Source organism: Rhinatrema bivittatum, chromosome 12, assembly GCF_901001135.1.
Source record: "Rhinatrema bivittatum chromosome 12, aRhiBiv1.1, whole genome shotgun sequence".
Classification (NCBI taxonomy): Eukaryota; Metazoa; Chordata; class Amphibia; order Gymnophiona; family Rhinatrematidae; genus Rhinatrema; species Rhinatrema bivittatum.
Window position 1 is genome coordinate 11,000,841 of NC_042626.1, and position 26,972 is coordinate 11,027,812.

The following is a 26,972-nucleotide window of genomic DNA, read 5'->3' on the forward strand; positions in this document are numbered from 1 at the left end:
ATGCCACACTAGGACAGACCAAGGGTCCATCCAGCCCAGTATCACTTCTCCAACAGTGGCCAATACAAGTCACAAGTACCTGGCAAATACCTAAACATTAAGTAGATCCCATACTGCACTTCCACTTTGTATAAAATTTAAAATGCTCTCCAGCTCTAGATAGTATAAGAATGGCAGTTAGAGCCGATAATTAAGATGTGCAATTTCACTCCCTGCAATTACAATTGTGTCACCCTCCATCTTTACTCTGTTTTCATACAGGCCTTAAAAACTATGGTTGATGAGATAAAGCAAGTATATTCCATTAGCAGCAGCTATAAGAGTGAACCGAAAATTTATGACAGACAGCATTAAGTGGAACCCCAATATGACCCTCTCTCATCCCAGATGCAAGGGCAAAGAGTTAGCATCCAAAGGTAGAAAGTAGGGGGTGACAGCTGAGCCCCTATGGCAAATCGATGCACTCATCTCTTATAGTCTGGTAACAAATCACCATTCTCCACTGCATGAAAATCTAAACAGCAGTACCTCAAATTAAAACATGTCACCTTGAGGGGGCTGTGGAATTAGATGAACTGGAGAAAGCAGAGTTGCTTACATGTAACAGGTGTTCTCGGAGGACAGCAAGATGTTAGATTTCACACATGGGCGACATCAGATGGAGCCCTGATGCAGAAAACTTGTATCAAAGTTTCTACAATTTTGACTAGGCACACTGATCATGCCCAGCATGCCCTATACTAATATGTGTCCACGTGGGGGGGGGGGGGGGGGGGGGGGGGAGGGGAACAAAACAGAAAATAAGTCATGGAGGGGAGGTTTTCCTACTGTAATGGGACATAGCGTTATATGTTATGATGGATCTGTTTTGATATTCCTGTTTGTAATAACAGTAAATTAAAAAAAAAAAAAAGAGAAATCCAGTTTCTCGGGCTGGCAGGTGGGTTTCCTGAGGACTAACATTCTGCTATCCTAGGAGAACATCTGTTACAGGTAAGCAACTCTGCTTTCTCATAGGACAAGCAGGATGATGGTCCTCACACATGGGTGAATCTCTAGTTACAGGCTGCTCCCCAACACAAAAGGAGGACCAACAGACACCTAACCAGGTGCTAACGGGCACAATGCTGCTTTTGGTAATAGAGGGGGAGGGGGAAGGGGAAGCAGCCTGAACCCAAACAATGGGCCCTAGGGGAGAGAGTTGGATTCTACACCTCAAACAGGTTCCAAAGGATAGACTGGCTGAACCTGACATGTCTGCCATCCCTATCCAGACAATATGTGAACGTGTAGAGTTCTCTCCACATGTTCACGTTGCAGCCTTGCAAATCTTCTCCACGGAACTGCTCACAAGTGAGCCACTGACACTGCTGTAACTGACAGAATGAGCTTTGATATGACCCCCAAGATGCCTGAGCATAACAGGAGATGCAATCTGCTAGCCAATTGGATAGTGTCTGGCAACAGCAACACCCAACCTATTCTTGTCAAAAGAAATAAGATGGGTGGACTGACTAAGGGCTTCTGTCCACTCCAGATAAGGCTACGGCTCGCTTGCAGCCCAAACTGTGCAGTGCTCGTTCACCTTGGTGCAAATGGAGCATGGTAAAAAAATATTGGCAGGACGACTGGTAAAAATTGAAATCAATCACCACCTTAGGCAGGAACTAAGGGTGCATATATAAAACTACCCTGTCATGATAAAACTTAGTGTAAAGGTGGATAAGTCACTAAGGCCTGGAGCTCACTGACCCTGCACACTGAGGTGACCACTACCAAAAATATGATCTTCCAGCTCAGGCACTTCAGGTCATAGGTACACAGCAGCTCAAAAGAAGCTTTCATCAGCTGAATTGCCACCACATTGAGATCCCAAGACACAGCGGGAGGCCTTAGGGGAAGCTTTAATTGAAGCAGGCCCCTCATGAAGTGTAGAACTACATGCTGTACAGAGATGGTACACCCATACTAAGTTTTCCGCAAGGCCAAAAAAAAAAGCCAAAAGTGAGCTCACTCACACCGCGATGCTTAGGGCTCTGTGGAAAAAACCTGGAGAGGGACCCCTAATGGACATGTGGTATAGCCTAGTCAAAGTTCTCGAAACTTTGACACAAGTTTTCCGCATTGGGGCTCCATCTGATGATGTCACCCATGCGCGAGGACCATCATTCTGCTTGTCCTCTGAGAAATGGAATTAAAGCTATACCCAATTAGTGGTTTTGCCTTTTGATGTACCACAAGCACTGCTGAAAGGAATGAGATACTATAACCTTGTTGATGTGCAAGGGTAATTATAGCAAGCATTTTGGACTACCAAGCAGTATGAGGGTACAGCTTTTTCTCGTAAGACAAAGGGTGTTGGGGTATCCTGAGCAGAGACCACTATAAATCATAACCATGAAGTGCTGAGCCCTGGTAAGCCTAACAGCACTTTGGCACTGTTCTACATCTTACATGCAATCTAAAATCCAGTACCTTTGTGTTATCCGGTCCCCTTGGCTGACGAAGAACTATTAGGCGTGGGGCACTGGCATCATCCAGGGTAATGCTCTTTAAACGACTAACCAATCTGTCAGGACGAGGAGCTGCAGGGATCTTGGGGCCTTCGCTGGAAGACAGCAAAAACAGACATGGGAATTAAAATATCTTACTACATCCAAAGCATTTCCACTTATGTAATTTTGCATGTGTGCTAAGCTTAAACTGTGATAATAGTTAGATCCTTATATGTATACTTTTCTACGCAAACATCTACCCAGCTTGCATTTACCCTGTATGTAATTATTTACTTGTTTACTTAGTTTTTGTATAAAATTTTAGTTCTTTTCCCTCCCAGTGCTCTGTTAGCCCGAAATTTATCACTTCATGTTTTATGTAAAGCATGTTCGCTGCATTCCGTTTTCATGTAAACCAATGAGATGTTCCCAACGACCGTCAGTATATACAATTTTTAAATAAATAAAATAGTAAATTTAAAAGGGAAATTGGCTCTTATCTGCTAACTTTCATTACACCATCTACCATCTGCTGGAGACAAATTTGGAGGGAGTGCAGGTGGCACACTGTACAGTGTCAGTGAAACTGTCTCCATCTGCTGGCAGGGAGTCAAAACCCAAGAGTCTGGCCTGATCAGGTGCATACAGGGAACAGCAGTATACCCCCAGAACAAGCCAGGTTCCCCTAGTACTGGATCATCTTCTAGGTGCTGCACACCTATCTGCCTTTAAACCCTCCTCTCCAGAGCTGTCTATGGTGTGCACACTCCCTCTTCTCTTAACAGGGTCAGCCAATTAGGGACTGGTGTTTAGCAATAAAAAGGTGTTTGCCATTACAAAAAAGGACAACACAGAAGCATGAAAAACCCCACGCACTAACTTTCTTCATACAATATTGTATAGGGGAGGCAAAACCCTGGAGTATGTACAGGAAATGCATATTCAGAGGAAATCTCTCTTCATTTAAACATTTGAAAACATACATTTTGGTGAAAAACTAAAGAGAAAAAAATGTAAGTAGAAGCAAGGGGCCAGAGCCGTTTACCTGACACGCCAGACATTGCAGGCACTACATTTCCCTGTGCGCTGATTCAGAATAACTGAGAACTCTACTTCGTCACCAGCCTGCAGCTCCACTCCATCCTGAACCTCCTTTACATGAAAGAAGAGCTTCTTGCTGTCACCCACCTCATAGTTAATAAAGCCAAACTGAAAGGGGAAGGCAGGGAAGAGTAAATATTTCATCAAGATAAGCTTCTTGGAATTACACTCTATCCACATTCCACTTTAGAAGTACTATACCACAAATGCTTTGCAGACTTGCCCATTTGGGCCTTGCTCCTACACAAGAACTTCAAAATGCAAGACAACTGAAGATTGATACAGGCATGGCTGGGACGCTTTCCTCTACAGCATCGTCAGCTAGCATAGTAAACAGAAGTCCAGTTTGGGAATCAATCCAGACCTCCTAGCATGGCAGCATAATGCACAGTTGCCAAGATAGCAGGTTCATCTTGCCCTCCATTTTTAAAGTCATACAATATCTTCTATACAGGCCAAGAGCTCTGCCCTAAGTGGCACGGTATGCAGCTTACCCAGGAGTCATACCATGTCTTGGGCCATTAAATGTCACTGTGTAACCACTACAGGGCTTTTCCTTCCCTAAGCACAAAGCATATGTCCTCCACCTTACACCTACGGAACTGAAGAGGTCACTATAAATGACCTCATTTTTGATATTTTGTTTCCTGAGAATCTCAGTATTTCTCCGATTGTCATTCATTATAGATTTACTTATTTATATGCTGCCTCCTCATCCTTCAAAAGCTTGTCCTAAGCAGTGTACAATGAAACAAAACAAAAAAACACAAAACAATCATAAAATAAACTAAGTGATAAATTCCAGGGAAAACCCCCCCCAAGAATCCCTAATTTACAGTTTCCTTGCTGACAAGTATGTACTGTGCTAGAGGACTAGTCCTTTTGTAATGCCAAAATGTAACAGAATTTGGATGAAGTTACACCAACCTGATCTTTCACGCATTCTACAGTGCCTCTGCGGAGAGGTTCAATATTACAAGCCATTGTCTGTCCACGCTGGCCAAGGACACCAAGCTGGAACTTAACAGTCTCCCCCTTCTGCAGGCAGTCTGACTTGTTAGCCATACCAACTATGCCAAAAGGGAAGACTTGGCCCTTCATGCTTCCTAGTGGAGGGGGGTAAGGGAGTTTTAAAAAGAAAAACAAAATTTAAAATCAACCCACATGTAGCCCGAAAGCTTAATTTATGTGAAAGGATATTCCAGAAAATAGCAGCTCTGGGAATACTTAATGGATACAGTTATTCTTCTAGCTGTTCAGAAGAGACTGACATTTACTGCATACAGGTTATTAAAGACTTCATCTCGATAATGCTCCATCAAACTATCGCCTTCTTAGTTTAGTAAAAACTAAGTGCTGCTAGTCTTTACTTTACTTGAGAGAAAGCTTTCAGAATACTTTGTCTGCCACTGGTTTCTGCTATATCCATTTTCACATGATGGATCTTAAATGCACAAAAGACTACCAACTGCCAGAGCAGTGCATTTAGGTTAAGGCTGCACATCGCTGGAAAAAATGTCAGCATGGCAGTGTAAGTAAAAAAAACAAAAACACACACTTGTCACAGTGAGGCCAATCATATTTTGTACACAGATTAGAGAATCAGAAGACAAGCACCTTGTACACTGGGCTCCGTCCCAGATTCGGTCTCTGCTTCCTCCGTTTCTTCAGGGGCTTCTTCAATGGTTTTTTGCTTATCTGTTGGCAAGTCTTAAAACAGAATTAATTGGCCACTTTACCTGAAACTGTAGCTGCTTTAAAACTATTCAATATGTCAGTTATACTGCTCACTACAACTAAAACAACCAAACCATGACAAATCCGATCCAAGTCCCTGCTAGGGCATGACTGGAAGCCAAGAGCACAGAAACTATAGCCAAAAAAATAATTCAAGGCAAACATTCTAGCAAGGCCAAGATTTTGTAACCAGAGTAGTACCAACAGTTTTTTTGACACTTGTCAAAGTTATTACACCCCAACAGTATTAAAATATGTAAACAATCTCAGTAACCTTAGAAGTCTTCCCTCTGAAGTTATTCTACTGTTTAACACTAGTCTTTCCTGTCCGATATCAATTAAGCACTAAACGTGCAGCTGGAGCAGCGTAGGCTAGTCTAGTACTGGTGCTGAAGGACCTTCACATCAGCATCCTTGCTTGGGAAAACCAAACCAAAACTGCCTTCTTGAACATGAAAGCTCATTTGAAAACAGTATTAGACTAAGCTCAATATGCCATTACAACAGCAGCAGAAATTTCTGGTTTTAAAAAAAAAAAAGCAAGCAAAAAAAAATCTCTTTTGAAAATTAAGCAACCTAGAACTATTGCCGGAACGTTTTAAGTATGTATTTGCAAATTACTGGCCCTCCTTAGAAACTAAAATGGGCTCCAGATTCTTGTTTTTACTTAAGTCTTACAAGAGTGGTCAAGGCCACACAAGTGGCAGCAGTTGTGCTTACCTTCCTCCGTGATCTCAATCATTCCCTGATATTCCGTCTGAGTGGGATCTACGCTGCGCAAGGGACGGATCACTTTACCCCAGTAAACTGCTGGATCAATTACATCATTGGAATTGCTAACTACAAAAGAAAGGTGTCCAGTTACCAATAGCTTCCCAAGCCTATCTGGGATGTAGAATGAAGTGATTAAGCAAACACTAAACCTGAGCTGGTACCCAAACTGATTTTACAATTGCTTTATTACAGGACTTCAGCTCCTTACAAATTTTAACCTTCAAGTATCTAGTTGTGAACCTCAGAGGATATAAACTTTAGTATTTTTCTAATGTCTCTTCTACTTCAGGGCTGGCAAATGGGTCTGAATATCTGGGGGCTTTTTAAATAAAGTAGTTATTGAGAAAGCTAGAACCCTATTTCAAATTGGTGTGAGCAAAGCAAAGCTGCTTACCTGTAACCAGAAGGATAAATAAGCCATAACCAGTGGGTGTGTTAGATAATGCTATCTACTGACCCAGCTCTCAAAGCTCAGAAGTCAGAGCATTCACGGAAGTTGCCACACATGGTTGCTGTCTCGTGAGCCTCAGTCTCTTGCAGCGCTTTAAACCTTCAAATATTTTACTCTTCAGAGAGGAGAGTGGGTCATGAATGTATGGATGATTTATCCCATCTATAGAAAAACTATGCTTATAGGTAAACAACTTGCTCATCAACAGGGTTAAAAACTGCCATAACCAGTGGGGAGTCCCAAGCTAAGGGATGCCTTGTGGAGCAGCTAACCAGACAACTTGGACCCCCCACCAGTGGAAAGTGGGTTTTTGGGTGAACAGGCTATGTAAAACTATTTTCCTAGTTGTACAGTTTCCAGGACATGGTGTCTAGACAGTAGTGGGATGTGAAGATGGGTACTGATAAGCGAGCAGCAGCTTTGCATCTCTCTTCAGCAGAAGATGCCATCAGATGCAGTAGTGTTGCCATGGTTCTCACTTGATGAGCCTTGACAGTAATCTGTAAGCCAGCCAGCGCATAGCAGTGTGCTATGCAGTCCGCTAGCCAATTTGAGTGTTCTCTTGGCAACTGCCCTTACCAACTGGTTTGGAATCAAACCATTGAAACTTGACAGCAAGACTGAGTTCTCTGCAAGTAATGCTTAGGTTCTTACAGTTTTAAGAAGTGAAGACCCCGTTCTTTGTGAGTATGTGGTTTTCAAAAGAATAGCAGCATAATTGACAGGATGTGGAATGCAGATACTGCTTTCTGAAGGAAAGCAAGGTAAGTGCTTAGAAATCTTGCTGGGGGGGGGGGGGGGGGGGGCGGGGAAACCAGGTATGGCAAATAAGAAACTGGACCATTTGGTCCTTTTCTGTCAGTCTGCCCAGCAAGCTTATGGAAGTATCTGCTGCACCATGCAGATTAACTCCATGCTTAACAGATTCCCAGACCATAGAAGTCGGGCCCTTTTGGTTGCTGTTTGAATCTATGTCCCCATTACCCCTTGCTGTTGAGAGAGCAATGTTGAGTTGCATCAACAGTATGAAGACTTATTGGTTAAGGGTAGTAACTGCCACACCAGCAAGTTATTCACATGCACTCATTTCTTCATTTCCATCCTGTAGTCATTAGGGATCCACAGTATTTATCCCATGCCCCTTTGAATTTTTGCTGTTTTTGTTTTCACCACCTCCGTCAGAAGGGCATTGCAGGCATCCACAACCCTCTTTGTGAAGAAATATTTCCTGATGTTGGTTCTGAGTCGTCCTCCTTAGGGTTTCGTTTCGTGACCCCTAGGTTCTGATTTTCCAACGGAAAAAGTTTGATGATTGTGCATCATTAAAACCTTTCAGGTGTCTGGGAAAGCTGATTTAGAGCCATAACTGATCCTGAGATGTGGGATAGTATTTACACAGACACAAGTAAATGCTCCAATTCGGCACAGCAGCAGGAAAACTGCTATAAACTCATAGTGAGATGGTATATCACTTCAGTTTGCATTAAACGCATGTATCCTTCTGCTAGCAACTGTTGTTGGAGGAAATGCAGAGAAGGGGGAACATTTCTCCATATATGGTGGAATTATCCATTTATTTCTGCACTATGAAAAAGATTATTCAACTGGATACAAGAAATACTAGGAGCGAAGGATCTACATAATGCAGACTTGGCACTGCTTAATATGCCATCTCCCAAACTGGATAGGTCTCAGCAGCAGTATCGCTGCTCAGAACCATGTGTGGAAATTTCTGAGCTCTGAGAGCTGGGTCTGTGTCTGTACTGTCAGATGACATCACCCACTGGTTATGGCTGATTTAATCCTACTTGTCAATGGAGAAACTAATATTAAATGTGTGTAGTTATTCCTCAAAAGAAAATTTTAGGCTATGATCAAAAGGGATAAATGAATGACATTCTGTATAGTCCTGTGGGCTGAAGTGCTCATTTATAAAGATACCCTGAAGGCTTCACTACTCCAGGGACATTGTGCTATGTTTATAGTAGCAAACTAGCTAAATTCAAACTCCCAAAATGAGAACAGTATTATACTACCAACTAGATATGATCAAAAATAATCTCAATAAGTGGTCTATCCTAAACAAAACTAACTTTACACAGTTTAATCCTTAAAACCGTAAAGGAACAGAGGGGAAAATCTCTAAAGCCCTCGTGAGCAAATAGTCTTGCTTAATTTAACTAAGGAGAGGTGGGGATGACTTACATATTTTTATGTTAAACTGCTTAGATGCTACAGTTTGGTAGCATATTTAATATAACATTTCATACAAGTGCCATGCAAGATCAGACCAAGGGTCAACAGAGCCCAGCATCCTAACAGCAGCCAATTCAGCTCTCTAGAAGTATCTGGCAGATCCATTTCTTGTTCTTCACTCCTATGGGTAAGCAGTGATTGTTTATGAACTTAACTGCCACTTCTCCAAACCCCTTTTAAAAACTCAGCTGTGCTAGATGCCTTGACTACATCCTCTGGCAAGAAATTTCACAGCTTAACTGTGTTGTGAATGAAAAACCTCCAATTTGTTTTAAATTGGCTACCGGCTAATTTCATGGAGAATCCTGGGATTTGTACTATCTGAAAGACTAAATAGTTTTGTTTGTTCTACCTCATGATTTTGTAAATCTTTCAGATCCCCTCACTTTCTGTATATGGAACATGTACAAACAGCAACAATTAGTTAATTTATGACTGTTCTAAGCATGCGTTGGTTTTCAATAATGGTGGCTTTATGTAATCTGAAATGCTGTAGTTAGGGTACAGTTGTCTTTTATGCAGCGGTATCCACACTATGGGGTCTCAGATCTCCACTCCAGTCAGTATTCATGGGTCCTGCTCCCTCCCACTGCAAAGTTTCCCCGTTAGGATGGAAACAGGTGCAGAGGACCAAGGACCTGTACATGTGCACTGATTTGCCCAACCCTGCACCACCTGCTCAGGCTGAGGCCTGGATGTCTACTATTTTTCCCACCAGCACCATCTGACTCATGTGAATCTAAGTGCCAGTGGGGTCAGTGGATAGAGGTTTTGGAAATGCTGCTATAGAATTTCGATGTTTATACAAAACAAAAGAGAAACAGACCTTTGAGCAACTATTGCTGTAAGTTATGTTATTCAGCTGCTGGAACTTACCTGCATTACTTTTGTTAACTCTTTCCGCACTGACTTTGTTTCCTTTGCCCTTAGATAAGCTGTACTCAACCATATCTCCAAGCTCCAGACCATCAATATCTCCATTGAATTCACTTTTGGGAGGAGATGAGAAGGAAAAAATATATATATATTTCACTTCAACATTTATCCTGACTATAAACTAAGTATTGAATTAAAAACCTAAGGCCAAGGAGAAGCATTAGGACAGGACCCCAGGATTTGCCAGTCACTGCTAATGTAGCACATTTACCAAAACACTTTGAGGCTGTTACTAATCCTAACCTTACACATGAAGTATTTACAGCATTAAGGGAGGGGAAACTTGCATATTTGGTATTTCCAATCTGCGCAAGAGTTTTATTGAAAGAGATACAGACTAGTAACTAGAAGTTCTTTGTGATAGTGCCTCAATGATAGAACAGCATGCCAAAGAAATCGAGGGCAGAACAGAAAAGTGTTTAACAAAAGTGAATATGGTTCTTTCCGTGGAATTGATTTGATGAGGTCAGGGACTGAGGAGAGCTAGACTCCATAAGGATATATTAAAATCTAATTCAGAATATTAATTTGTGTCAAAGTGCAACATGCTATTGGTCCTAGGAGCCAGGGATGGATGGAAAACTAGGATTCCCCAAGACTGGATGGTTAAGGACATAACAGGTTTTTAATTAGGGAAGCAGCATTTTAATGTTCAAGTCCAGCATATTACTTGAGAGTTTGCTGGTGTATGTTAACTTTAAAATATAATCTGGGAATACAAAAGTTATCTTTTGTTTCAATTGAGTTGAGTCCAATATTTAAACAAAGTTACCTGTACCCAACTTTTAATGCTGCCAATAAAGGCTCAGCTGTTAAGGGAGCTAGTTAAATTGCTTGGTGAAATTAAGTCATGCCAGCTTTGTCCTGTGATGGCAAGTGAATAGATCACATTACCCATCTGACTATTTAGTGCAGAGAGGAGCCCAAAAGCTGTGGACAGCTTTGAACAAAATTTGTCACTTACAAGCAAGATATCTTGCCACAAACAGGTTTGGTATCATTTGTCAAGCCTCTGCTGGTTGCTTCACACTAGTGTCCTCTGCCATAAAGCAGGCCCCTTACTGAGCAGTGCTTCATATCTTCTCTACCCCGCCTACTTCTGAGCATAACATTACATGAGTAGAGGATACAGTGCTTCACCTGTAATGAAAGAAAATCTCCTTATCATGGTTTGCAGTTTCAATAAACCCAAAGTTGTCCTTTAGCGTGGCCACATAGCCCAAAAACCTCCTGGCACCGGAGTTGCGCCCAAGCAACTTTAGAGAAACTGCACTTTGTGTACCAGTCCGCTTCACTTCACAAATGCTGAATTCAACCTGCAGAAAGAGGGGGACACATGCCAAGAGTCTTACTTTCCACTGTTAGATGGCTACAGCATTCCTGTGTTCTCTGTGCCATGCAGAGAAGGAAGCAGGACATTTCTCACAGAAAGGCCCGAGTGCCACCAGCAAACTCAACTAGAAGCCTAGAGGCAGTCAAGCCTTCAGTATCTGGCCTGCTGGTACAAACAATTCTTCCTAGTGGGCAAGAAACATGGGCCTGGTTTAAGTTTGCACCAGGCAAAAAATAGAAAAAAAAAAAAAGTTAGGCCCCCGTATGTTTTAATTCTTGGAGTGATGTATTATTTCTATTTTCTCTATAATGTAGTTCAAGTTACAGCAAGTCAGGTTACCAGCAGACATTCTAGATTCTGTGAGAAGATAAAAAGGTGCCTGTGATGCTTACCTTATCACCAACCTGAGGGGCAGACCCTTCTACATCCTTAGTCTGGTAGGAAACTGTCATTTTTATTCCACAGTCTTCATAAGATATTATTCCTTCTTCACCATCCTAAAAATAAAGCAAACACCTTATCTATAGAATATAATTAATGTATAATCAATTTCATGTGTGGTGTCCAAACAAGGAATGGCAAAGTCCACAAAGATTCATATCTAATCTGCCACAAAAAATGGGGAAAAAGTTGTTTCCTCTCCCAACCACCATACTCTCTCTAAAAAAAAAAAAAAGGAAAAAAAAAAAGGTTTACTACCTACCTGATAATTTCCTTTTCTTTAGAACAGTCAGGTGAATCCAGAACAAATGTTTTATGCACCTTTACCAGCAGATGGAGACAGAGCAAACTGACATCCAATATATACCCCTGCAGTGACCTCAGCCCGCAGTATTCTCTTCAAAAGCAACTGTGGCAGACTAACAAAATTTGATTAAACAGATAGCCATTTCAATACTCAGCCAACACTGAGCTCGGACAAGAATGTAATAACACTTACCAATAAGCCCTGTAACAGTCTCACAAATGACCATAGTGCAAGCATTCAGCATCCAAGGGAGGGAAACTGGATTCCTCTGACTGTCCTAAAGAAAAAGAAATTATCAGGTAAGTAGTAATTTCTCATTTCTTAGTGTCCAGTCAGATGAATCCAGAACAAATGGGATGTACCCAAGCTATTCTAGAATAGGGTGGGATGCTGTCCATGGTCCTGTCAAAACTGCACGTGCAAAGGCACAGGCTTGAATATCCAGACGATAATACATGGAAAGTGTGTAAGAAGGACCACGGCGCAGCTCAGCAAGTGTTGACAGGAAATAGCAACCTAACTTCTGCTCATGACACCGCCTGAGCAGTAAGTGGATGAGCCCTAACCTGACTAGGTAACAGCTTGCCAGCATCAAGGTATGCTGCAGTGACTACCTCCTTAATCCAGTGAGCTATTGTAGCCCGCGAGGCCAGCACTCCTTGTTTAGTATCGCCAAAAAAGGACAAACAGGTGATCCGTTTTCCATAAAGGCTCAACCTCCAGATACCGGACAATATGTCTTGACATAAAAAGGGTTCAACAGACAATACTCCCCTATGTCTCTCTCTGTCTAGACATGCCAAGGAGACGGACTGATTAAAGTGAAATTCAGTGACTATGTTTGGTAAGAGAGGAAGAAACAGCACACAGCTGTATAGTCCCTGGAGTCACCTGGAGGAATGGCTCCCGGCAAGACAAAGCCAGCAGCTCGGAAAAGCTCTGCGCTGAACAAATTGCCACAAGGTCAGTAACTGCAAGGACAGGTTATGCATTGGTCTGAAAAACACAGGACCTGTTAAGAATTCCAAGACCAAGGTAAGACTCCATAAGGGTACCGGAACGGCATGGAAGGATGAAGATATTCCACTCCTTTTAGGAAACAGGCCACATCAGGATGAGCTGACAAGGACCCACTATGTACCTGGTCCCTACAACAGGTAGGAGCCACTACTTCTACCTTTAAGGAATTAAGGGCCAAACCTTTAGCCAAGCCATCCTGCAAAAATTCCATAAGTGGGATCTTGGCCAAATGAGGAAGAGTACCTTGATCCTCACACCAGGCCTCAAACACTCGCCAAACCCACACATAGGCCAAGGAAGTGAAGAACTTTCTAGCTCTAAGCAAAGTGGAAATCACTGCCACCAAGTATCCACGTTTTAGCAAGGGGCCTTCAAGGGCCACACCATAAGTCAAAACAGAGTCGGATCTTCGTGAAGAAGCGGACCCTGCCTTAACAGGTACCTGTGCGTTGGAAGACTAAAGGGGCAAGTCTCCCAGGAGCCGCTGCAAATCCACATACCACGGCCTCCTGAGTCAATCTGGAGCAATAAGTGCACCATCCTTCTGTGGAACTCTACCCTTCAGATCAATCTGTCCAACATGGGCCATGGAGGAAAGGCATATAGCAGCTTGTCATTCAGCCACTCCTGCACCAGGGCATTGATCCCAACGACTCTGGATCTCTCCTGCAACTGAAGAATCGCAACACTTTTGCACAGTGAGAAGTTGCCAGCAGGTCAAGAAATGGGGAACCCCAGCGATCCAGAATCAGCTGAAATGCCTCGTCTGAATGCCTAATCTCCTGGGTCCAGACTCTCCCTGCTGAGAAGTCTGCTTACGTTGTCTTTTCCTGCTATGTGTGAGGCCAAGATCTGGAGACGCATTTCTACTTAGAAAATAGCCACTGCTATTACTAGCAACAGTAACATGGAATAGACTTAGTTTTTGGGAACTTGCCAGGTTCTTATGGCCTGGATTGGCCACTGTTGGAGACAGGATGCTGGGCTTGATGGACCCTTGGCCTGACCCAGTATGGCATGTTCTTATGATTTATTTCCAGCAACACTTGCTGGCTATTTGTTCCTCCCTGCATTGTCTGACATTATCCGGACAGATGACCCTGCAGCCTGTCGCTGAACTATAAGCATGCCAACAGGACTGCCCTGGCTTCCAGCAGATTGATATTCCAGAGACTGATCTGCATTCCAGTGCCATCAGGTCCTGACAATGAGCACCCTAACCAAGGAGGCTCGCATCTGAGGTCAATAGTAGCAGTCCGGTGGTGCTAGGGAAACTCCTTTCGTTAGATCTGCCTGTAGTTCATCGTCAAATCGAATAATCCCAAGATTGTGGGTTCCACCGAGACAGTAGGGAGCACTGAAGGACACATACGTGCCCTCACCCACTGGACCACTTCCAGGGTAGTTGCCATTAAGCACTTGCAGGTAAAGCCATACAGTTGGGCGCAGAGTGTTCAGACGTAGCTGTGTCAATTTCTGTATTTGACCTTCTGGCAAGAAAAGCATGCCCCACTTTGTGTCAAACTGAAGCCAGAGGTATTCCAATGACTGAGCAGACTGAAGACTGCTCTTGGCAGGTTCACCACCCAGCCAAACTCCTACAACAGGGAGATCACCTTGCAAGTCACTCTGCAGCTCTCTTCCTACAACTTTGCTCAAATCAGCCAGTCGTCCAAATACTGGTGTACAAGGATTCTATCCTCTCTCAATACCGCCGCTACTACCACCATTACCTTGTAAAAGATTCTTGGGGTGGTGGCCAGCCCAAAGAGCAGGGCCCGAACCAATAATGGAGTCACAGACCTGAACTGCAAAAAGCATTGAAATTCTAGTCTAATGGAAATATAAAGATACGCCTCGGACAGATCCAAGAGGTCAGAAATTCCCAACTGTATGGCCATTATTACAGAGTGCAATGTTTCCATGTGAAAACGCATCACCTGCAGATGAGAGCAGAGACAGAGATCCAGGATGGGACGAAAGGAGCCCTCCTTCTTGGGAACAATGAAATAAGTGGAATATCGCCCTGTATTTGCTTGAGATAGAGGCACTGGAACCACAGCCCTCAGACTGAGGAGCCTTGCCAATATAGTTTCCACTGCCTGATTCTTCTGTGATGAGTTTCAGGAAGATACCATGAACACATCCTGAGGAACACTGCGAAACTCCAGCATATATCCTTCTCGTATCACCTCTGGGACCCATTGATCCGATGTGATCTCAACCCACCTCAAACAGAAGAGAGAGGTGTCCCCATATCTCCTGTTCCCGGGGAGGGTCGGCAAACCTTCATTGGGAGAGTTGGGAGGTTCCACTACCCAAACCCACACCTCTTCTTGGCTGTCTGGGACGAAAGGACTGAGACCTACCAGAAAGTGGAGTCCTCTGAAGGGTCGTTCCTCCATAGACACAAAAACACCTGGATCCTCTAGTACAACCTCATGTTAAAAAAAAAAAAATATATAGCATCCTCTGGCAAAACGAGGAACTGGAGATTTGCCCTACTTACTAGCCAGGTTCTCCAACATGCTCCCAAATAAGAGCAAGCCTTTAAAGGGCAATTTGGTGAGATTCACCTTGGAGGTCACACTGGCCGACCAAGTTCACAGCCATAACTGATACCTGGCCATTACGATGGAAGCCACTCCTCTGACTGAAGAGGGGACCAAATCACAGCCTGCATCTGCCAAAAAAGCAGCAGCTGGCTCCATAACTGCCCTGGAGATCACCCCAGACACATCACCCTCCTGGGAGGGAAGCAAACAAGAGTGAGCCACCAGGGAACAACAAGAAGAAATCTGCAAGGTCACTGCCACAGCCTCACATGCTCAAGCCTATCAAGGCCGTTCCTCCTTCCATGGGAAGAGTGATCCACTTGGAGACGGCATACACAAGTGCAGCAACTTTGAAAAACAAATGCTCTCTTGCCACTGAATCCAGAGGGTATAGGCCTTCCAAAACACAACCCCCTTTCAATTAGCTCTGGGGCACCTCACTCAAGATCAGTCAATTCCTGAATGGCCTCCATCTCTTCAGCTCAGACACAGTATGCTGCAGGAAATCTGAGCATTTTCAAAATCTGTGAATTCAGAGCTGGCAGTACATCTCTATGAAAGAACCGTAGCATAGGTTACCATCTTCGAGAGAGACAGGATCGGCGTCATCCGGACCTCCATTGGAAAGTCCTGCTGCCACTCTAGGAGTACTCTAGCACTTAGTAGCAGGTCCTGGCCAGGATCCTACTTGTGAACTGCTATAGGAGTATTAGAGGGCTGAAGATTGCGCCTGGAGAAAAAGGGTTTCAATCCCTGAAAAAAGTAGGAGGATGTGAGATGTACTCACTGAGCAACCATCCCCTGCTGAGAAACCAGTTAGGGGAGTTCAAATTCAGACACCGCACCTTAGCAGTCTTGACCCAGGTTCATATCCAGCTGGGAAGAAACAGGCTTAGTGAAATCAGGAGGATAATTATCCCTGAGCCTCCAAAGAGCACTGACAAGTTAGTGGGCACTCCTGGTTGAGATGCCTGAATATGACAGGCAGTGCAAACAGAAAAGCACTTTATTTATTTTTTTTAAAGCATAGGTGCCAATAAAGCAGATAGAGTGCTTGAGAAACAGCTGGATGCACGAGTCTAGGTTTTTGTTTTTTTGTTGGGTTTTTTTTTTTTTTTTTTTTTTTTTTTTTTTTTAAACACATCAAAAAAGCCTAGGCATCCTAATAAGTGCTGTAATAAGTTAAACAGACAATAAAACTTGTGTGCACAGGTAAGTGTGCAGCTACTTAAGGCATCGCTTAGATGCATCATAAGGCCCGACTAAGCATCCAAAAACTGGATGCACAGCTAGACGCACATGCCAAACTGATAAGCCTATAAAGGGCAGCCTTAGAAAGCGCGTGAAACGCCGTTGCAGCCTACCACGCAATGCACAGCGAAAAATCCTCAGAGTGGTGCCTAGCCTACAGAGGCTGCCCACATCCCTCGACCTCCCATGAAGTGGGACAAACGTTGGAACAGCGAGTCGAGCACAGAGACTGGAAGAAGGAGGTCCTACGCTACAAAGCCTTACCTGAGTACAGAGACTACTGTCTCCGGCTGCAGGGGAGAGGGCATGTGCCATAAGTGCCGCAATTGGCTTCCTGCACCCGTTGCCTTTCAGCTGCTTAAGCAACCAAGTCCACGGCAGCTGAAAAACCAGCTACTGGACCAAGGCACTCATCTGAGCGACCACGGAAATCACCTCAGGAATTCTCAGCTGGGGGAGAGACCTTTTGGTATTACTGCAGGAAAATGCAGCAAATGAAATATCCTTAATTCTCTTTCAAAATGAAGTAGTCCCCAGAAGGGAGATGCACATCCACCATCTGCTGGAGATGGAGAATACTGGCAGGGTGATATCACTGCGGGGTATGTATACTGTGACAACAGTTTGCGCCGTCTATCTGCTGGTAGAGGGCATAACTCACTTGTTCTGGAGTCATCTGAATGGATGCTAAATGGGATTTCATGATAAAAACTGCAGTTTTCATGATATCAAGAGCCTAATACAAGGGCTCTTCCCCTAGGAAAAATCTGATAAAACCACTCAGTTTCTAAAAGCAAGCAAATGTAGTGACAGTACAATTGCTCGACATGAGCAGAAATTCAATAACTTGGAAAGCTATTTAACCCATCTCCCCCTCACTTTTCTTTTCAAGAAACCAAGCCCTCAAACCCCCCTTACCAGGCTTCACTAATGAAGCCTGGTAAGGAAACAAGAAAAGCCCTCAAAAGGGAAGTTTGGGCAATCTTGATAGATACTGCTGCACAGAGCTATGCCAGAGCTAGGATTAAGCTTGAATCTCAAAAAATGTACTGCCTTCTTTCAGCATTTTAATTCCACAGCAAATTCTGGATTTGGAAAGAAGTTCAAGGTGGCAACAGTATCTGCATGCCTTTCTAAGAGAATGTAGTGACCTAGAATATGTCCAAGAAATGCAGCAACTAACTGGAAGCAGAACAATACTGCTCAAAGCCTCAACTCTGAAGCAGTAATCTTCAGCAAAATGAACAATGCTCTGCAACTTATCTTCAATTGCAACAGATCTAGTTTCAACAGCCGCATGGCTGCTTATAGTACAGCTTTAGGCTCTATAGAATACAATTAAATACAACTTATACCAAAGTCAGCATGTGGAAAAGTTAAGTGTTAGACAAGCTAAAAATGCTTCCTGAAGTTGAAAAATGAGTTCAAGGATTTAATAATTAATTCACAACAATAAATACAGTTAGTATTCAAGTTGTTGAATATTGCACATTGATAAAGCTAGTGTAGTATTATCTAACCACATTGGAGAAATTACTTACCTGATAATTTCATTTTCCTTAGTGTAGACATATGGACTCAGGACCAATGGGTATAGTGTACTCCTGATACCAGTTGGGAGACTGAGTCAGATTTCAATTTGACATCAGCCTACATATACCCGTGCAGGAAGCTCTACTCTTCAGTATTCTCCTCGAAAAGCAATTGTGGATATATGTGTTTTAATAACTTAACTTGAGTAACTTGGACTGGTTGAATTTATTTCCAACTGGAGACCGCCAGTGTACTCAACCAAAAAACGCTGACACCCGGCAACTATGGGTATCTTAACTAGAGGTAAAGCCTGGCTTACCTGTGCTTGTCTTGCTCTCGGGAATTGTCACCAGAGGTTTCCAGATTTTGGGGCTGCTGAGTCCATCTGTCTACACTAAAGAAAACGAAATTATCAGGTAAGTAATTTCTTCATTTCCTAGCATGTAGCAGATGGACTCAGGACCAATGGGATGTACCAAAAGCTACTCCCGAACCGGGTGGGAGGCTGCCCATGGCCCACTTAGTACTGCCCTTGCAAATGCTGTGTCTTCCCAGGCCTGAAAATTCAGGCAGTAGAACCTCAAGAAGGTGTGAATGGAGGACCACGTTGCCGCCCGACATCTTAGTTTCTGCCCAGGACACTGCCTGGGCCCTTGTGAAATGGGCCTTGACTTGTAGAGGTGGAGGCTTTCCTGCCTCTACATAGGCCACCTTGATTACTTCTTTGATCCAGCGAGCTATGGCTGCCCGCGAGGCCGCTTCCTTGTTTCTTCCCACTGTGAAGGACGAATAGGTGGTCCATCTTTTGTATGGATTCAGATCTTTCCAGGTATCGGACTAGGAGTCTGCAGACGTTAAGATGGCGTAGAAGGCGCGAGTCTTCCAAGTCCTTATGCTCGTCTGGAGATGGCAGAGAGATGGTTTGGTTTAGATGGAAATGAGAAACCACCTTCGGAAGGAAGGAGGGGACAGTGCGGAGTTGTATGGATCCCAGTGTGAATCTAAGGAACGGTTCCCGACAGGATAGTGCTTGAAGTTCAGAGATGCGACAGGCTGAACATACTGCCACTAGGAATGCAGTCTTCAAGGTCAGGAGCCATAGTGACAGACCGCATGTAGGTCTGAAGGAAGCTCCCGCCAGGAAGTCTAGTACTAGATTGAGATTCCATAGGGGCACCGGCCACTTTAGTGGTGGTCAGATTTGCTTGACTCCTCTCAGGAAACGTATGGATGGGATGATAGACTGATGCCGTCCACTTTGGCTCTGAAGCAGGCCAGTACGGCCACCTGAACCTTGATGGAGTTGAGAGACAACCCCTTCAAGCCATCCTGCAGAAATTCCAGGATCATGGGGATTTTGACTGTCACGGTCCTCCCAACAGGCTTCGATTATTCTCCATATTCTTATGTAAGTTAGAGACATGGAAAACTTGCGTGCTCAGAGCAAGGTGTCAATCACTTCCCCCGAGTATCCGCTGTTCAGGAGAGAGAGTCCTCTGAATGGCCAGACCATAAGAGAGAATTGAGTTGGGTCTTTGTGGAGATCGGTCCTTGCTGGAGCAGGTCCCTGTGTGGGGGTAGACAGAGAGGGTTCCCCGCCAGAAGTCTTCGCATGTCTGCGTACCATGGCCTTCTTGGCCAGTCCGGAGCCACTAGAAGTACTAGCCCCCTGTGGTGTTCTCTCTTAGGGATGATCCCGCCCAGTAGTGGCCATGGGGGAAAAGCATACAGCAGGTCTTCTTGTGGCCAGGTCTGAACGAGGGCGTCTATTCCCTGGGATTGTGGTTCTCGTCTGCGGCTGAAGAACTTGGGCGTTGGACCGGGTTGTTAGAAGATCTATGGCTGGTGTTCCCCAGCAGTTTACCATCAACTGGAAGGCTTTGGTCGACAGCATCCATTCCCCTGGGTCTAGACTCTCTGAGGTAATCCGCAGTGACGTTGTCTTTTCCCGCTATGTGGGCAGCTGAGATCCCTTGTAGGTTTGCTTCTGCCCATGCCATTAAGGGGTCTATTTCCAGAGACACCTGTTGGCTTCTGGTTCCTCCCTGGCGGTTGATGTAGGCAGCTGTTGTGGCGTTGTCAGACATGACTGACAGATTCACCCTAGAGTCTGTGACTGATTCAAAGGCAGACTAGTCTGACTGCCCTGGCTTCCAGTTGGTTGATGTCCCATTGCCGTTCCTGGCAGTGGGCTCCCCACCCTCGTAGGCTCACATCAGTGGTGAGTGAGCAAGACCCAGGTCGGTGGGGATAGCCTTACTCCCTTACTCAGATGGTCTTCTTGTAGCCACCATTGGAGCTGGGTCTGCACCTCTGTTGGTAGCTGGAGGCGAACAGAGTAGTTCTGGGACATTGGGTTCCTTCGCGACAGTAGGGAATGTTGTAGTGGTCGCATGTGGGCCCTTGCCCATGGGACGACTTCTAGTGTTGAAGTCATGAGGCCGAGGTCTTGGAGGTAGTCTTATACCTTGGGGCGAAAACAGGTCAACAGGTTTCGCAACTGGTCCATCAGTTTCCTTCTCCGTGTAGGGGGAAGAACGACCTCGTCTTGTTTGGTATTGAACAGACTCCCAGGTACTCTAGCGATTGGGAGGGCTGCAGGCAGCTTTTGGTTGTGTTGATGACCCACCCGAGATTCTGCAGTAGATTTTTGACTCTGGTGGTCGCCTGGTGACTTTCCTCTGGAGATTTTGCCCTGATCAGCCAATCGTCCAGATATGGATGTATGAGGATTCCTTCTTTCCTCAGTGTCACCGCCACTACAACCATGATTTTGGTGAACGTCCGAGGGGCAGTAGCTAGTCCGAAGGGTAGCGCCCGGAACTGGTAGTGATGGTCCAGAATAGCGAAGCGTAGAAAGTGCTGATGGTCGTGATAGACTGGGATGTGGAGAAAGGCTTCTGACAGATCCAGAGGGGTCAGAAATTCTCCCAGCTGTACTGCCCTTATGACAAGGCGCAGGGTTTCCATGCGAAGTGTGGTACCCTCAGGTAGCAATTGACTGACTTGAGGTCCAGGTTGGGCCAAAATGTTCCCTCTTTCTTGGGGACGATAAAATAGATGGAATAGTGCCCAGTATTTTGTTGGTGCATGGGCACCAGTGTTATCACCCTTAGGGCAAGTAGTTTTGTCAGTATGGTTTCCACTGCCGTCCACTTGGAGGGGGAGTGGCACAATGATTTCACAAATTTGTCTGGAGGGATACTGAGGAAGTCCCTCTCGAATGATGGTTAGGACCCACTTGTCAGACGTTATCTCAACCCATCTTTGGTAGAATAAGGCAAGCCTGCCCCCTATGGCTTCTTCTTGTGGATGGGTCTGTTGATTCTCATTGTGGGGTGCGGCTGGGGCCTGGACCTGAGCCGGCTCCCTCTTGTTGTGTCTGTTCCGAAAGGGCTGGCCCCTGCCTGCAGGACGAGGTGCTTGGTATGTGTTTTCGTACATTCTAAAAACGCTGGGATCCTCTGCCCTTGGATCTTCAGGGAGAGGGGAGTTTGTTTCTTTTGTTCCTATCCTCTGGTAACAGAGGTACTGGGGATTCGCCCCATTTGTCGGCTAACTTCTCCAGTTCACTTCTGAACAGGAGGGCTCCTTTAAAGGGCATTCTTGTGAGTTTCGTCTTGGAAGTCGCGTCGGCTGACCAACTTCGGAGCCAGAGTTGCCTTCTGGCTGCTACTATGGATGAGATGCCCCTGGCTGAGGTGCGCACCAGGTTGGAGGTCGCATCCTTGAGGAAAGATATCGCCGGTTCTAATGTTTCGACGGACGTGGTTGCGTCCCTGGACAGCGACAAGCAGGCACGTGTCACCACGGCGCAGCAGGCAGCGATCTGCAGGGAAATAGCTGAGACATCAAATGACTGTTTAAGGATTTATTCCTGATGTCTGTCCTGGGTATCCTTGAGTGCAGCTCCTCCTTCGACTGGAATGGTAGTGCGCTTTGAGACAGCGCAGACCATGGCATCCACTTTGGGGAACCCCAGGAGTTCTTTGGCTAAGGGTTCCAGAGGGTATAGGGCTTCTAGGGCCAGTCCTCCTTTGAAGCTGGCCTCCGGGGCATTCCATTCCAGGTCAATCAGTTGGATGGCCTGCAGCATTGGGAAATGGCATGAGGCCTGACTGAGCCCTACCAAAACAGGGTTCATCTTTGGCTCTGCTGCGGTGCTTGTGCCTAGGATGGGCAGCATCTTCAGGCTCAGAGACACGAGATCTGATAACTCGTCTTTGGAGAAGTCTTTCAGATCAGGTTCGGTATGGTTCCGTTCCTGGAGGAATTTCCCCTTCCTCCAGGGAGTCTGGCTCTTCCTCAGGTGTCTGTGTCCCCTAAGGGGAGGCTTTTGCCCGGAGGAGGCTCGTCTCGGGGAGGTCGAGAGGGGCCTGGGAGGTTTTGTTCTTCTGGTGGAGACTGTGGCTGTGTCACAGGTGGCACAGATTGTGCCTGGATGAAGGTTTGCAGCCCTTTGAAGAATTCCACACAGGAAAATGACCCTGGGTCTATATTGAATCCAGTGTTCCCCGAGGAGCCCATCTGAGGAGGGCCCGAGCCGGGGATAGAGAGATCCAGTGTACTGTCATTGGTGGAGCCGGATTCCTCTATTGGCTGAGGGGGGGCCTTGCTTCGGTTCCCCCAGAGCCTCTTCGCACTGTAAGCACAGGGCAGAGGCCACCATGTTGCGCAGCTCTCAGGTGGCAGGCTGAGCAGAGGGCTTGTCCCTTGGCTTTCTTGGCAGACAGTGCCATAATTTGTGCGCGTGGAGTGGTTCAAAACTAGTCTATTCGCGGGCCAGGAGGCTTATTTGTGCATTCTGGGTGCGCCGACGCTGTGCATGCAAGATGCAGAAGATGTGCATGCAGGCCTGCGCTTAGGGAGATGCGCGTGCCGCTGTGCGCCTGGCACAGATGCGGACAATACGGCGATCGGGGGAGGAATGGCACAGACGACCACTCGGGCAAGATGGCGGCCCCCCCCCCCCCCCCGGAGGGTCTCCACGTGGAAGGACCCTCGCACCGGATCGGGGCCTAGCCTAGACGGGGCTGCTCAACCCGATGGCACAGATGCCGGATGGCCATCTGTGCGGCTCACCGAGCCCCAGAGACTTAAATAAAGTTTTCTACCTTACCTTGTCTTGGCGTTTCCCAGTCTCTGGCTGTGGGGGGGAGGGGAATACCTTCACCGCCGCGCTCGGTGTTGCACCTGCTGCCTCTCCCGTTGCCGGGGGCCAAGTCCACGCCAGGAACCGGCTGCCGGACTGAGGCCTACCTCGGAGGGATCTCTGAAATCACCTCAGGAATTCTCGACTGGGGGAGGGTCCCTTAAGTATCACCGCAGGAGAGCAGGGCTCGTCTTGTAGAGGTAAGATTTCTCTTCTTTTGGTTTTGATTTTCTAACGCTGTGCAAGTATGTGTAGTGTCCCAAATTGCTAAGGAGACGGAGAAATACTGAAGAGCAGAGCTTCCTGCACGGGAATATGTAGGCCGACGTCAGATTGAAATCTGACTCCGTCTCCCAACTGCTATCAGGAGTACACTATACCCATTGGTCCCGAGTCCATCTGCTACATGCTAGGAAATATCTAATTATCCTTTCCTACAAGCTTAATGGTGAAAGATTGTACAGCTACAACAAAAAGGTATGCATGCTTCCAAGTTTGAAGATGCTAAGACTAATGGCTGGAAAAATCCAAGCATGGAGCAGTTTGGGGCAGAGACCATGCCAGGCTGCAGAAAGCAGGAACTGGGTGAATCCCCCCCCCCCCCCAAAAATAAAATAAATAAATATTAAAACAAAAGCAAAAGGTGATATCCATTTTTTTCCTCCTGGCTCTTAATGATTTTGGCCAGCATCCAAGTTTGCTAAAAATAGCCACCTTTGCTAGAAGGGGCAAACAAGTTGTAGATATTACCTTTTTATTGGACTAAGTCACTACATCTGTCACTGGCTTTCCAGAGCCTGCTCCCATCATTAGGTCAGTGAAGAGACTGTAGTTACTCCTTATGAAGGGAGCAGTTTAAAAAAAAAAAAAAAAAAGTCAGGCCCACAATCAGCCCTTAATCACAAGAGAAGTACTACAGGACCCACTAGATGGCCGCAGCAAGATCTCATTTAGATCCTTCATTTAACACAAAAGATGCCCAGTAACTCAACCTGCTCAGAAGCCCACTTCCCCTTACCCCAACGGAATCGGGAAAGATGTCTGTATGGCACGCCAAGCATGGAGACTGGAGTAAGTCTTACCAAAACCCCTCCAAATGTGTCTGAATTGGGAGGCGATTTTTTTTTTTTTCTTACCTGGGCTCAGCGCTTACCAGCCGAGTACAGAGGCTGTCTCCAGCTGTGGGGGAAGAGGGCTTTGGCTGTCACTGCCACACTCTGCTTCCTGCACCCATTGCCTTTCAGCTGCTTAAGCAGCAAAGTTCATGCCGGGAACCAGCTGCCGGACCAAGGCACATCTCTGAGGGATCTCTGAAATTGCCTCAGGAATTCTCAACTGGGGGAGGGACCTTTAGGTATCGTGCAGTTTTTTCCTCCAATTTAAATGTAGAATTTCTCCTTCCAGAAAATACAGCAATCTCCATAGGGAGAGGTACGTCCATCATCTGCTGGAGAAATACTGAAGGGCTGAGGTCAATATAGGGGTGTATTTAGGATGATAGCTTTGAAATCAGACTGTCTCCATCTGCTGGCAGGGGAGCATAACCCATTGGTCCTATCTGGCTACACACTAGGAAAGTGTAAATCCCTTCAATCACAATATAAACAAAATGAAAACAAAAATATGGTTGTATGAACTTTTAAAAGGGAATAAAGGGATCTCTAGTGATGCCTTGAAATCAAAAGTATTCAGGTGTCAGTTTCCTCATTCACTGTACTGTTATACCTCTAAGAGAGGTGATCCGAACCAAGACACTCCCCAAACTCCTAAAAAACAAACAAAACAGTAAAGCTTTCATTTCTCACCACTATCAGATCCCAAAAACAGCATCTACCTTTCTCAAATTTCTCAATGTATACCACTAAGTGCACTATTAAAGAAAGTTGGGGGTTCCTTTATTATAAGGTGAACTGAGGCTCCAGAGCTGATAGAGAGATAAAGGCACACAATGTCTCACTCCCAGGTACCTGGCACATTCCAAGGCTCTGGCTTTCTAGATGTATGCCTGAGCTTGAGACCAACATGGAGACGGCAACTGACCCAGAATCCTCTGCTATCTTAGCTTCTCTGGCTATGTGAATTTTAAAATGCTCTTCTGAGCCTGACCTGGAGGAATTACAAGGACACCTGGACAGCAGTTGAAGCTGGCGACAATTTGTGATGCCTAAATATAGGGTCACAAGAGCACAAGGCAACGGTTAGAACCTCAGGCTAGAACGTTGGTCACAGGGGCAACTGTAAACACAGCCTAAGATGCAACGATTGCCCTGAACAGCAAGATTTTAACAGAAAAAGGATTATCTAAAGAGTGACGTTAAATGGGCCCCAATTTGGAGAGCTGGTCAGGGTAATGTAGGGATACTCTATCATGCTGTTGACATGACAACCTATATAGATGATACTCCAAGAGGTCACACAACTTAAGAATTTCTGACCTAGTACTGTATTGTATTTTACCTATATAAGAAGGATCAGTTCATGTATACAGATGAGATACTGGTTAGTTTGTCAGAACTGGCATCCAGCATCTCCCAAGAATACTTATATTGCTCAATAAAAAATTATACTTTCTACAAAATCTAAGTACAGTGTTCTTGTACCCGTGGAGAAGCACCATAAGCGCGTTTGGTGCATAACACTACTCCTCAAATGACCCAAGAGGAGGAGATCACACAAGAGCCCCTGCCTCTTTTCAGGACGTGACGGAGGCTGTGCGGAAACTCTTGGGAGAGTGATGGGCAGTGTTATGAACTAATGGCAGACAGCCTGGAAATTAACATTTCCTCTTTCTGCCTTATCCCTGGCTTTGTTTATTTCGCCTAACCAAAAAAAAAAAAAAAAAAAGGCAAAAGAAAGAGGAGGAGGAAGTTAAACTAAAACCAAAGAGGGAAAAACCCACAAAAACACAGAAGGATCCAAACAGCAACAGGAGTAGCTCCTCAAAGACTGAAGGGAGAATAGCACTCACAAGCTAGTCAGATGCACTAAGAGTCCAATAAAGGATCTCTCCTACACTTATTTGACCGGTATTTCTACATATTCCAGCAGTCTAACCACCACAATATTCCACCCCTACAAAAAAAAAAATAAAAAAAGCGTGCTCCAGAGGCATATGTGAAACTCTGTAGATAAAATAAGGAATGGGTTCCTGAGAATCTACTCTTTAAAAAACAAAAAAACCAAAACCCAAACATCTTTAATAGCTCCCATGTATTATGTTGGCTGACAAGAATGATGCAACAGGCATCTCAGACTAACTGGGCAAGGATATGCAAGGTCACTTCAATCTGTCAACATTTGGGAGCAAGTATTGCAAAACCAAACTGACAAATGCATGATCAGAAGAAAAGAAAATTATTACTTACCTGCTAATTTTCGTTCCTGTAGTACCATGGATCAGTCCAGACAGTGGGTTATGTCCCCAATCCAGCAGATGGAGTCAGCACAAGCTTTGAGGGGGTGTATCCATATATACTACTACCCCCTCTGCAGGAGTTCAGTATCGAGTATATCAAAGCCAGAGTAGAAACCCCCGAAGGATCAAGTTTGTGGAAACAGATAATGAAAACAATTGTAACCGCAACAAGTAACTGCAAACATCCTACCAACTTGTAGGGAGCTGTGAAAAAC

At 45.2% G+C, this 26,972-nt stretch overlaps 1 protein-coding gene across 6 annotated transcripts in view; it reads right to left on the bottom strand.

Annotated features, from left to right (window-relative positions):
- CSDE1 (cold shock domain containing E1) overlaps positions 1–26,972 on the bottom strand; it is a 99,304-nt gene that overhangs the window by 6,149 nt on the left and 66,183 nt on the right. For all 6 annotated transcript variants that reach the window (XM_029573212.1, XM_029573209.1, XM_029573208.1 and 3 more), the window contains 8 exons: positions 11,476–11,580; positions 10,891–11,066; positions 9,691–9,803; positions 6,054–6,173; positions 5,214–5,306; positions 4,524–4,702; positions 3,541–3,704; positions 2,476–2,608 (listed from right to left, as the gene is read on the bottom strand). In XM_029573212.1, the coding sequence (XP_029429072.1) occupies positions 2,476–2,608; positions 3,541–3,704; positions 4,524–4,702; positions 5,214–5,306; positions 6,054–6,173; positions 9,691–9,803; positions 10,891–11,066; positions 11,476–11,580 (1,083 nt within the window). The remainder of the gene's footprint in view (positions 1–2,475; positions 2,609–3,540; positions 3,705–4,523; positions 4,703–5,213; positions 5,307–6,053; positions 6,174–9,690; positions 9,804–10,890; positions 11,067–11,475; positions 11,581–26,972) is intronic.